The 13207-nt window shown below is 35.8% G+C and overlaps 1 protein-coding gene across 1 annotated transcript in view; it reads right to left on the reverse strand.

Annotated features, from left to right (window-relative positions):
* Window positions 1-1385: 1385 nt before the first annotated feature.
* Window positions 1386-13207, reverse strand: part of ENPP3 (ectonucleotide pyrophosphatase/phosphodiesterase 3) — a 44324-nt gene continuing 32502 nt past the window's right edge. Inside the window, exons 18-25 of the mRNA XM_075707615.1 lie at window positions 12818-12987; window positions 12656-12707; window positions 11756-11910; window positions 7119-7254; window positions 6531-6608; window positions 4945-5077; window positions 3117-3273; window positions 1386-1559 (exon numbers count right to left, since the gene is read on the reverse strand). Coding sequence (XP_075563730.1) covers window positions 1386-1559; window positions 3117-3273; window positions 4945-5077; window positions 6531-6608; window positions 7119-7254; window positions 11756-11910; window positions 12656-12707; window positions 12818-12987 — 1055 coding nt within the window. The remainder of the gene's footprint in view (window positions 1560-3116; window positions 3274-4944; window positions 5078-6530; window positions 6609-7118; window positions 7255-11755; window positions 11911-12655; window positions 12708-12817; window positions 12988-13207) is intronic.

Genomic DNA, 13207 nt, shown 5'->3' on the forward strand with positions numbered 1-13207 from the left:
CAATTTAGATGGACAGACTTAGATGCCACAGTGTTGCAGGGTGAAATACAATTCCATGTTCAAAGAGATGGTGCAATGGTTTAAGTAAAGATACAAATCTTGACATTCAGCTTGGTCCCACATCTTGATGCAAGATAAATACTGCTAATCTACATTTGGAGTGTATGTGCATATACTGATCATCTAAGACATGGGGAAAAAAATGTCCTGTGGTGGTTTTGGGGTTTTTTTGCATAGTCTTTTAAAGCTTCCTTTTTTAAACAGGTGTATCTCCTTCAGTCCACAATTAGTTACAGATTGAAACACTTTTTGACATGTTTCTTTAAAACTCCCCCACTGTGCCTATAAATCAGACAAATGGTCAATTGTCTGCTGTTATTCATACCTGAGCTTAGCAGCATTTTCAGTGGAGAAAATCAGCTCAACACTCAATTAATGCATGGCATTTCTTTAATAGCAGAATCTGGGAATTTCCACTGCCTGGTCCCACTTGCCTGCCCTCAGTAGTAATTCATGTACAGCACAGCGTGAGTTACAGAGTCTCTGTGTATAAAGTCACTACGGAAAAGAACACTATTTTTCAGACATCACCACTAATTTTGTGCTCTAATCTCACACTTAACTAATTAAAAATAGACACAAACATTCAGGTATTGCCAGGCATTTGGAGATTGTTGCAAATACAGGTAAATATCCAGACAAAATTATTCTAGCTAGAGCATTTCTTTTACCTCTTCATGTACAGAATGCTTTAAGATTTCTGAAGAGCACAGAATGTAGCTCATTTACTCTAAATTCACTTCACTTGTTACTAGCATAATGAATTAACTTAAGTGGAAAACACAGGGGATGATCATAGAAGACACTTCCACCATATACAAACTTTTTGTGAGTCTGAGTATGTTTTCTAAATACATAGCAGTTTCCATATGAATTAATAGCTAAGAAAGAAAAATTCAGAACATTGCAGGACTAGTATTAGATAACCATAGCTTCTCTAGTGAACACAAGGGAAAAAACACACACACTCCTCTCAAACCATTTCACTTTCCAATTCCATTATAGAAATATTTTCTATACAGTTTAAAATTCTGGGGTAGCTCTACTATGAAACGTGTTCCTTTTGCAGGAACTACTAATAAAATATTCTCTATTTCAAAAGCCTGGCTCAGCAATGATGATATAATTTACTTCAGGTAATTTTTATACAATTGGCACAAAACAGTTGACTGAAGAACATGAATTTGAAAAAAGAAACTAGCTCCTCTAAGTCTGTTTTCCTGTAGAAAAACTGCAGTCTTGTTTACTACATGCTTTAGCAAGGAAAAAAGTTAAATCACTTAAATTTGATTTCTTCTAAGCACTGACAGTTTTTTAACAGATATTTAGTTAATTTCAGTCTCAAATATTGGCAAAAATGTCTTTAGCTGTAAGATCTCGGAGACGGGTTCCTTTCTTTCCTGGTAAAAGTCAAGCCCAGTTAGCAGTTCCACATCCCGTACACGTGCAGAATGAGCCTGGACTCTTTCTTCAACCCATTCGGAAAGTGTCTTATTTTCCTGCCAAAACAAACAAGAACAATGTTCAAACACATAAAAGGCACTCTGTTGGTTGGTCGTGGTGTTAGACAATAACCAGTGTTCGAACTGGTTTGACAGACTAAAGGCCTCCAGTTGGTAAAACTTTTTTCAGGTTTTCCTAGACATCTTCACAGCCTTGCATTTAGGGATCTCATTTAAAGAGAATCAAATGGTTGTCCCCTCTCCCCACCTCCAAAGTAACAGATAAGCAAAATTATGCTGAAATGGCAAGTAAGACTTTTAACTACAAAGTAAAGTTGAATCATGTTTTAAACATACAAGTAAGGATACTTTTAGTTACAGTATAAATTAGCTGCAGTGCTCAGGCTAGCCAAACAACAGGCACCTGACAACCTGAACAAAGTCCTTACAGGAGCTCAGTCTTGATTGTTGGACAGCAATAATAATTGCTAGATAGACAGGGAAAACCATGGAAATGTAAGCACTAATCAATAAAATATGTTATTGTTCAGTTGTCTTACTACAAAGGTTTTTTGCAAACATGCTAATTTGCTTTTCTGTTAGCAATTTCTGCTTCTGACACAAATGGTGCACTAAATTTACATCACTGCAAGACAATGAATATAAAGTGCAATGATATTTGGGGTTTGTTGCTAAACTTTAGAAATAACAGATGTTAATTTCTAAAGTATAAAGACTAATTCATTCAATTTATTTATTTTGTATATTTAATCAACTCTCAACTACCAAAAAGATCCCTGGGCAGTTGTGGATTATCCATACCACAAAAGAGGACACACACAAGTTGTTTCTAAGCAGTGCAAGCTTGCACCTGTCCAGAGTTACGAGTTCAAAGTTATAAAGAAACTAAATAAACACAATTGTATTGCTTTGAAGGCCAGTTCAAGTCTGTGCAGCTATACTTGTGTGTGAGGAGACTCTGTAATGCACACACTGAGGTACGGAACCTTCTGCATCCCAGACTTTATGGAACAGACACTCAGCTGGCTCCACAATATATATTACACTCAGCTATTTTATTTTGTTTGCTACAAAACACGAGATTTACATGGTTAGTGATAAGCATAGATTTTATTTAATTCAAGTATGAATTTCAACTGTAGAACCATCCATCCAAATGCCTACTGTCTAGTTTTTATAAAGGTGGAACAAAGGATTGAAGGAATTCTTCTAGCTACACTGAAGGGAGTAACACTCAAAGTCCTCTGATACCTCTGGAGTAAGTTTATCCTGCAGCCTTCCATAAAGCTATCTCATCACCCTGTTGGCTGTGCTGCTGTTCTCAGCCCTTCTCAGGTGACAGTGTTTCCAAGTCCTCTTATCAAACCCTCCTTTCTTCCTCTTCCTTGCTTCCTCTCAGCTCATTAGTTGCCAGCTACCCCTCCTGGAGCTTCTTGCTTTCCTAGTTATTGCTTTAGCTCTCAACTCACTCTCAACTCATGGGGAGTTAATTAATTAAACACTTAGACTTCTAAAGATTCTCCAGATGACTGATCCTACCGGGAATCAGTTCACAAAGCTCATTGGCACACAGGAGCATAGAAATATACTTACAGCACAGCTTTCAGAGTTGTCAGGTCGATGAGGAATGATAAAAGACAAAGCATCCAAGGAGCCTGAACAGTTCAGTGGAGTATAGAACTTGTTCTTGCAGCTAGTCAGAACCACAAAGTAATGGGTTGGGACGGGGATTTCTGTATTGTTTACATGCCTACAAAACATTAATTAAGGGATTTAGCTAGATATCAAGTATTAAAACCACTGATGCCATTAGTAATTCATAGAACTTAGCATAGTTCTTTTAGTACTATATGACTCATTTATTTTATAATTGAAATAAATAGCTGATGGGATAGCCTGCCTCACTATCTGTTTCATGAACAGCCAAACACACATGGATTAGTCCTTTTGCTACAAGCAGTCCCACTGAAACCAACAGGATTGCTTACATGGTCCATACTCTATCTTGCCAAAGACAGAGATCTCTACATCAGGAAGAGGCAGGATAGAGCATCATATTTGCCCTTCATTACAGTAAGAATTTCAACCACATGAAACTGAATTGGAGAAGAGTGACGAGAAAATCAGCTTCTGGTTTCTTGCCAGCAAGAAATGCCAGAATGATGACTTGTGGCTATGTGCTATAGAAACCAGTTTCGGATACCTTATTCAAAATGTCTTTGCCTCCCTTTTCTGGCTATTCTGTGACCATGGTCACTTTCATGTACAAACTCATGAGGAGCTGAATGCTTCCCAAATTTGCTGTACATCTTCAGTGTTCAACAAAACACCATCACTGAAATCCTTACACTGCTTTTTATGACTGACTAACCATGCTGAATAAAACATGCTTATTCCAAACTGTAGACAACATTATGTGGTCAATGAGGTATTACAGCATTCTGCTTGGAAGGAAGTTCTAGTTTCTCCTCCCTTCCACCCTCCTACTTCGTGGCAGAGCTGATTTTCCCATTCCTAAACCATTTTTGACAGATGTGGTATTAAGTCTAGCCTTGAATAAAACATCTCCAGTGACAGATTCAGCTGTGCAGATTTCCCAGCACTTTACTATGTAAGCGTTCTTACTGTCACAAGGCATTTTCCCTATATTTGGAATGATCTAAGCTGTTTGTTCTTCTTCTGTTTTTTCCTCCTGTCCTCATTCACTAACATAATTAATTGGCCTTTATCTTTTATATTTCTCTTTTATAGATTCTTTTTTATGCAAGTCTTCTCTTATTCCTGTTTCTATGCACAGATGAATTTTTCAATGTATTTTGTTATGCTACTGGAGCTCACTAAGATGTACCTAGAACTTGTCAGACCTTCAAGTGAGCTGTGTAAGCCATAGCTGTGCAAAGGTGCCCCTCAGGAATGTTACATTTTACATTCCCAGTATACATGATTCAGTGAAGGCAAACAGAAAAATCTGATCTTTGATAAAACACATCAGTTTGAGACAACAGTGAGAAAAAACAAACAGGTGAGTGAGCACAACATGAAAGTGAGAGAATTATGCTTAAGCACACCTTCTGCATAATTAGATGTCATATATTCTCTCAGCATTTCTGTTGCAGAGGCCCAAAAGTCTAGGCATGAGCTTGGGAAACAAATTACTGGTCTGTATCTGTGCATGTGTACATAGATACACATGTAACTGCAAAGCTTTTTTCTCTTTACTGGAACTTCAACTTCTACAGTACTGTATCTGTTTGCAAGAGTATTTGCTGTTGTATGAGGAACAGTGGATGTAGTATTACAAAGGGAATACTCCATTCTCCATGATACTTGTTTCTTGTTCTTTGTGAACAGAAGTTTGTTGGTGTGGAAATACAGTGGGAAATAATCTGGAGTTTGACTTCTGGCTTTTCCATGTACTTACTGCTTAATTTCATCAAGAGTATCAAAATGGCCATCATAATTGTAATCAAACACTGGTCCACTGATAACGTTTACTCCATTCCTTTCTCTAGCATACTCCTGAAGAAGCACATTATGGAAATAGTCCCATAAGTCTGTCATTAAAAGAAAATATAAGCATATTTAACATAAATTGGAAGTTATTTCACCACTAAAGAAAAAAAAATATTTCCTTTTCCTCACCAGATGAATAATAAAAAGTACCAAACTAAACTGCCTGTAAAATCAACTCTTTGTTACACAAAATTTGGATTTCATCAGAAGGGACATACTCTTGCTCACCATTGAAAGAAGCATGGTAAATGCTATAGCTCTGCAAGACCCATTGCACTACTGGAGATAATGCATTTGATCTGAAGCTGAAACTACAGTTCTAGAGCTGAGAGGTCATTCATTTCTGGCCCATCTGCTAGCACCTGCAACTGTGCCAATTAGTAGGAACCGAGATAATAGCTTTGTGAGAGGAATATTTACCACCTGAGAGTTAGTCTAACTCTACAGAACTCATGTCAAATATCACTTGACAATTTGGCTTATTTCACAGATGTTATTTGAGAAAATACAATTTGTAGGATATAAGCTAGTGAGACTATTCAAATATTTACAGCTATCATGGAAAAAAAAAAAACCCAGATGGGTTTGGGACGTTGAGGGCATCCCCTATTGATTTACCTCTTGCTTATGGTCTAGAGTAACTTCTTGTAAGTTTAAATCTCTTGTAGAGTTTTCCTTGGAAAACTGGATTTTTCACAGTATCTTTGCTTTACTTGGAAGATTAAAGCCACTTAGGTTTTCTAGATCTCTGGTTTTTATAATGACACAAGTGAATGAGTAAGAGGTCTGATTGCATTAGAAAGCTAGTTACATCATTGCTTTTCCTCCAGCTTTTTCCTTACTCAATTCCTCCTTCTATCCTTTGTCTAAGAAAATGAGCCTAGGCCTAAGAGTAAAACAGGACGATATGCAGTTGTAGAAAATTTCTTATCAGTGATTATGAACAAATGTGATTCAGGCTGGATGGAAAGAGTTAATGTAGCTTACTGCACTTGTATAGTAGAAACATCTGCCTGAAATAAATATTCCAAGATTAATATTGTCTGGTTTGATTTTCTGCTTGATGAAACAGGCACTGTATCAGGGCATTGTTTACAAACTTTGTCCTGTCTTCTCTTGAGACCTTGCAAAAGGAAAGAAAAAGTGCCATTTTCATTCACCTTCAGCATTTCCCCAAGGGGATATTTTCATGAGTTTCATAGCTAGCATTTCATGTTACAACAGCACACAGGAGATGAAGAGAAAATTCAAAAGTAAACAGGTACACCTAAGCAGAGGTCAGACAGGACTATATACAGAAAAAAATCTAACTTACATAAGTGCATTTTAAAATTTCACACATCTACTTTTAAAAAGTTTTAAATATATTTGCACAAGATCTGGATATAGTGCAAGCCATGCATTAATGTTTTTAAGTCCTTGTCATAGCTTTATCAAATCCAGAACCATAATTACAGAAAATTAATCAAAATTAATCAAAACTCTGCAACCTACCTCTGAAAGCTCTATACATGGGAACAATATTGCTGGTGAGTAAGGCATCATACTGTTCAAGAGCAGAAGAATTGAAGTCTATATAAAAGAACAAAGTATAAATCAATGAAATACTATACAAAGATTAATTTGATTCATATGTCACTATAAATTGCAGGTACATGTAATTCAATTACATTTTACTTTTGAGCATGAATGTATGATCCTACTGCAAACATATCTCCAAATTTGTTTGTACAATCTGTTCAATAAAGTCATAATCAAATTTGACAACAGGAAATAAATATTCATACAGAGGAAGAGGGACAGCCCTTCACTCCAACCCTTTACATCCTTCCAACCAGTTTTCATCACACTCAATTTGTTCCATTTTTTAAAGAAAAACTGAAATGTTCTAAACTAAAATACTTAGATACAAGTAGCAGTTGCCCTGCTTTTGGTCAGTCTACAAACACTGGAAACCTTTTTCTGCCCAACATGCTGATCCGAAGAAGTTTGTTTTGGTGTTTGAGTATATGTTTAAACATAAACCCACATCCAGCTGATTAAGACTTTCTAAGCTCTAGCTATAAAAAGAACCATGCTCACTGGGAGGGTAGAGGAAACTGCGGGTGAAGTTCAGCCCTTCTGGGTAGTTGGAACAATTTTGGCTCCGAGCAACAGGGATTCTAACATCAGCCCGCAGACAGTCTGAAACAGTGGGAGGAAGAGGAGATGTGTTTTCCTGTGAAAAGGGGAAAAAAAAAGAAAGTATTACACCCACGGCTGTGGCTAACCCAATGCTTTGTATAGTTTTAACTTTCTAGAACGGACTTCATTGAATCTTCTCCTATTTTCATAGTGAATCAGGTCAATGCAAGTAATGGACACTGATGTTTTCTGCCTAGTGTTTTTCCTTTACTTCTGTTTTTAGGCAATTCAGGGAAATCCTTATGCAGCATGTAAAATTGTAGTAGCAAAATAAGGTTACACCTTAGGCAAAAACAGGTGACAAGTTTGGCTCATTTGTCACTTTGACATATTTCTGGAAACACCAACTTGATGTCACATCCTCCTGGAAAGCAGCTAGTATATAAAGATGACACTATCACCTCATCTTAGCATCTGAGGATGCTATCTCCATAATAAGAGTCTGTGCTGCTGAAGAGTTAAAGGTAAATAAATTCCTAGTAAATTCAGTACCTTTTACTGGCTAGTTTCACTAACTTCACTGACACATGTTAACATGCACACTAGCTAAGATATGGCCAAAGTGATTCTGATGAGTATAATTGTTTCTATAACCTTTACCTTTTCTTGTATAATCTTTTCTATAACCTTTATTGTAATTTTACAATAGCATTAACTAAAATATCAGAATATGCTTTTCTGTGTTTAACTGCATTTTCTTTTTCATACTCATTTACATACAGTTTATTTTCATTTTGGTAAGAATGGAACATATTAATTTGCTTTATACCTTTATAAACAGTAGTTAAACGTCTAAATTGATTTTTAGTACCTTGTTTATTTTGATCAGTCAAAACCAAGCAGAAATAAAGAACTGGAATGTTCTTCTTGTGCCTCTTTGTACTCCTTGATTTAATCTCTTTACTTACTTTTATGAGAATTCCTGTAGATGCTCATATTATGGTCAGGTTGTATATTAATGGAAAATATATACCACATGGAATGAAATATAAGAGAAAAAAGACTGCCTTTGCCACCTGAGCAGATAAGCTGTCATTGTCAAGGAAATGCAACTCCAATACAAAACTGACATCCAATTCATCTGAGCAATTTGTCCTTTCTATTGTCCAAATCAATAAGTCAAGGTTAATGGATCAAGGTCACTCAAGAAACCAATATTTTAAGCTTAATAATTGAGCTCTGATATTCAACAATGGCTTCAACTTCTGTATGGTCTCTGACGGGAAACGTATATCAAAGCAACAAAGGTCTGAGTAAACTTGCCAAGGACTGTCCTGAAGAGAACTTCATTATTCTCACTAAATACAGTGGTTACACCTAATTCTATCCAAATACAGCAGGGAATCTGCTTTTGACCTATATCATGAATCTTGGTTATAAATAGCATTCACATTTTCTCCAACTTGAAGCGATGAGGACACCACTCAACTCTCTTCTCATTATTTCATATTTTTTGAAGCTAACTATGTGACCTATGAGCTTCAATCCAAGTGACAAGGCAGGAGGAGAGTGTTTTAGAGCTGTCTGTCCATCACATATGTAATACATCATATAACCTGTATTTTTGCGAACACTCCCATACATTTAGGAGATGAAGGCTGCTCACAGCTATTTCCATTGGACACCACAGGAGAAAATTCTCCAGCTGAAGAAATGAGAATTCATAATGAACCTACGAACTCTCAAAATACTGAAAAAGCAACCACTCAAGAATATTTCAGCTTGTTTTTTCAAGGATCTACAAGTCAGCAACTAAACAATATCAAAAGCTGTTGAGAGATGAGAATGGCTATGTCTGTGTCACCTTTTAGTACAATGAGATCAACAGTTAATGCAACCCCAGATTGCAAGCTGTATTGCTAATGCTAATGCTCTGTGAACTAATACACTCGCTCTTACTACAACCTCTTTTCATTTCTTTTCTTCAAAATAAAGAAAAAAGCTATTTTTAAACAGTTCGTCTATCAATAAGAATAGAACAATTCTCAAAGAGGTTGTTGAAAGTGTTCATTTATTGAGAAATGAGACCTTGACAGTGATAGCCAATGTCTCAAAACTTCAGAATCAGAAAAAAACATTAATCACCAATTCAACAGCTTCAGCCCTTTCGCTCCTTGTCTTTCAGGTCAAAGAACCATAATATCTCCTGAAGAAAACAGTTACAACTAAAAAATGGCTTTGCCTATCACATCATGCATTACCTTTTCTGATGCAGGCTATTGTCATTTGACGAGCTAGTAATTAATGTCGAGAAGCATGAGTTATTTGCATTATATGACAAACTTTAAGCACCTGCTGTTGTCTGTCATGTCAACTTCAACCACCTCCAGGAATCCTTTTCCAGTAGTCAAGAAGAAAAAACACTAAACCACAAAAACCAAAACTCCCATAATCCCCAGTGCACTGAGCTTTAGTTCCAAATATCCCAGTGATTTATACAAGTCTCATTGCTGTTTTCATCCCATTGCAGGAGAGATTAGATTGTTATACATTTTAATACATTTTTATGGTAAACTGCAGTGATTCTACATAGCAAAGCTATTCGAAGTCCAGGTGTCTGTAGGCAGGTGGAGGGACTATCTTTTTGCAAGAAAATCTGCCTTCCTCCCTGGCAGATGAGCATAAAACCTCAAGAAAATAAATGTCCTTCAGTCTTAAATTTTCCTTCGATTGAGAATACTAAGTAACCAAAACTTTATCTGACATAATTTATTTAAGATCTGTAACTATATATTATTCATAACATCCCTGATTCTGACATTGCATGCAGGTGCATTAATACTGTGCAGGCTTGATCAGCCAGCCCAGTTTCAAAACTTCCAAATCATGCACAATCAGCAAAACTCCAGCCTGAATCATCTATTTTACTGTTTAAGCCCTTCTTTATAGCTACCTAATTTCAAGAAATGCTTCACCTTACAAATTGTGTAAATCCCCGCACAGGCTTTATCCACAACGTACATAACCTAGGATGCAATAAAAATTCTTCAGAAATTGCAATTTTCTGTCATTGCCAAGTATTGTAGCCAAAGCTTACAAAGGCATTAGATCTGTCCCTCTGTCCTTCCACTCCTGTTATAACTTATAAAGCTTTTTTCTCTTGATTACTACATGTTATAATAAAAAATCATGATGTCAGCTTACTGTGTAAAGTAAGTCAGTGAATGAGCTCTTACACTTACAGCCTTTCACTGTTGTGTCTCAGAGTATTACAGAGGAAATCTATTCTTTCCTATTCCTTCCTATAGAAAACATACACCATTGTATTAGAGTCTGCTGTGAACTATATCCTCTACTACTTCAGTCTCAATCATTTGCTGCTTCCCACAATGTTGCATAAACCACTATAAGAAACTCCCACAAATATGTATTTCTGGTGATTTAGATGTTATATTAGGCAAGAACTTTATACACTACTTTTCCAACTGAGAATTTGGTTTTCAACAAAGGAAAACGTCTGAAGAGTTATTTGCTTTTTTTGAGCTTTTTGCTGCTGGTGCTGAAATATTAACAAGACTCCAGCTCTGGTGGGACTTTTTGATATTTTCAAAGCAAAATCACAAAAAAACCTGCCCACAATTAACTGGTTTTCATTAGGGTAATGGACTTTCATAGTAAGCTATAAGAGCAGATCTTCAAATATGATGAAGTAAAAACAATCTTTCTTGAAATGGATATTTGTTTCACTAGACTTTAAGCCTTCTTAGGGTTGGATTTGTGATTCTTCACCCAGATTGTGAAAAATCAGTAGAAAGTATGGAGTAAAACTTTCAGAAATACTAACATTCTAGCAGCATATATTTGATTAAAATATATTTCCCCATTTTTGTGATAAAATAAGAAATCATGTAGATATCAATAACAGTTCTCTTCAGACAGAAAAATTGGTGTAAAAGTTATTTCCTTAGGGCAACTTAGAAAAATGGTCAAATTATAGGGGGAATTAAGCCCATGAATGTCCACTAGTTTACTGACCTTGAAAACTCAAACAATTTATTCCAGAGCCACACATCCTTGAATTCTCAGAGTTTCATTCAGCTATAATTACATTTTTCAGAAATCATATAATGTAATAAAGAGCAAATAAACAGCACAGAGATATGCATTAGTACAAACTGTCTTGCAGAGTTGTACAAAAGTTCGTTAATAGGAAGAAGATCATGATATTCATAGGAAAGCTTAAAAAGCTTCTCATTTTGGAAATCACAGCCTGCTTTTCCTCAGGAATTGACAGGCAAGTTGGAGCACTGTCTTGACAGCTCATCCCTTTTACAGAACAGGCTTAATGGAACCAGCTTACCAGCAGCTCTATTCTTCTATATCTTTTGTGTCCTTAACAGATGTCCATTTCCACTTTTTTAAACAATACCTTAAGATGGTTGAAACTTAAAAGATATCAAAGACACTTTTTCAGGCATAAGGGCCTTAGCCACATGATATCCACCAGTCCTTAACTGGGATCCCTGATGCATGAACCACATTTTCAATACGTCATATTACATATTTAAGAATAGTATGGATATTTGAGAACTTACAGGCTTATTCACAGTGTATGCAGTCCACAGTGGCATCCAGATATCATAGCTGTATCCACTCACATACTGATGATGGGAAAGGAGGCAGTAGACATTTTTCTTCTGAAGAACTTTGGGTCTCCCATATGGCAAATGATATGAGTTTGCCTTCTTTACTAGAATTTAAACAATAACTATTGATTCATTCTTCTGTAATATTTTGGATGGCACAAAGTTTTGAGAGAGCAGAGTATAAATGTAAATTAAAACATTAATAAATACATATAAAACCAACAGTAAACATGGGCATGTGTTTCTTTAAGCTCTTAGCTTATGAGTGGAATAAAAAAAATACAGAAAATAATTTTCATGTTATGTTTAATGTACAAAAGTCAATGTAATATATCAGACTTGCAAATTCTTGTTTCTTTGCAATTTCATACCAATATAAATCTTTCAAACTTATCTTGCCAGTGGAGTGAAATTTATATCTTATAAGGCTAGGAAGTATTACAATGCTTCATAAAATTTCTAGAAATCCCACAAAAAAGGACAAGAAATATCTGTGGGAATTTTTGATCAGAGAAGGGCAAAGTTATGGTTACAAGGTGGGGAACAAGTGTTATGGCATATAGCCTGGAAGTGCTCAGGCTTTCTCCAAAGACCACTGAAACCTGTATGGTTTTTTCCAAGATTTTAATTGGATTCAGATCTGATTCCTATGCATAAATGTTGCTATAACAGTATCAATTAGCATTTTTTAAAGAAATGCAAAGAAAAAAGAAAACAAGTTATGCTTCTGACTTGGCTTTCCTATTTCACCTTAAGTTGTAATTAACATCGCAAAAATTCCCACTGAAACCAATAATATAAAGCATAGATTTAAAAATATTGCTGCCCTTTTCGTTTCTTGCTACTTACTTTCTTCTGTGGTAAGATTTAACCTCTCATTTAGTACTGAAACATTTGATACCTGTAAAATATGAGAGAATCATTCAGAATGAATCCATAGTTTAGAAAAAACAAAGAAAAGAGAACACACTTGACAAAGGTGATTAAAAGATCCCAGAAGCCCCTACTTACATGCAAGCATGTGCATCCTAGTTCATCTATGGGAGTCAGACGGGAAACTGGACATGAAGAAGGAGATGAGTCTTCTTTTGCATGTGAAGGATTGTAAAACGGTTTTTTTAAGAGGTGATTCAAGCTGCCATGTGTTCCATTGTTTGGTGCTGGTGTAATATGCAGCAAATCTGTTGAAACATTTGAAATTTGTAAACATATTTTAAGACTAAAATGGCATTTTTAAAAGTCATCTTTCCAATTCTACACATTTCCTAGGCATTCATTCTAAATCCAGAAGAAATATCTTATTCCAGTATCTAAACTACTATGGTAACTACTACCATCAACTTGCAATTTTCTAGGTATGAAGGCTCATCATGTATTTGAGTACTGTTGATAAAGTTTTAC

This window comes from Pelecanus crispus, chromosome 3, assembly GCF_030463565.1.
Source record: "Pelecanus crispus isolate bPelCri1 chromosome 3, bPelCri1.pri, whole genome shotgun sequence".
Classification (NCBI taxonomy): domain Eukaryota; kingdom Metazoa; phylum Chordata; class Aves; order Pelecaniformes; family Pelecanidae; genus Pelecanus; species Pelecanus crispus.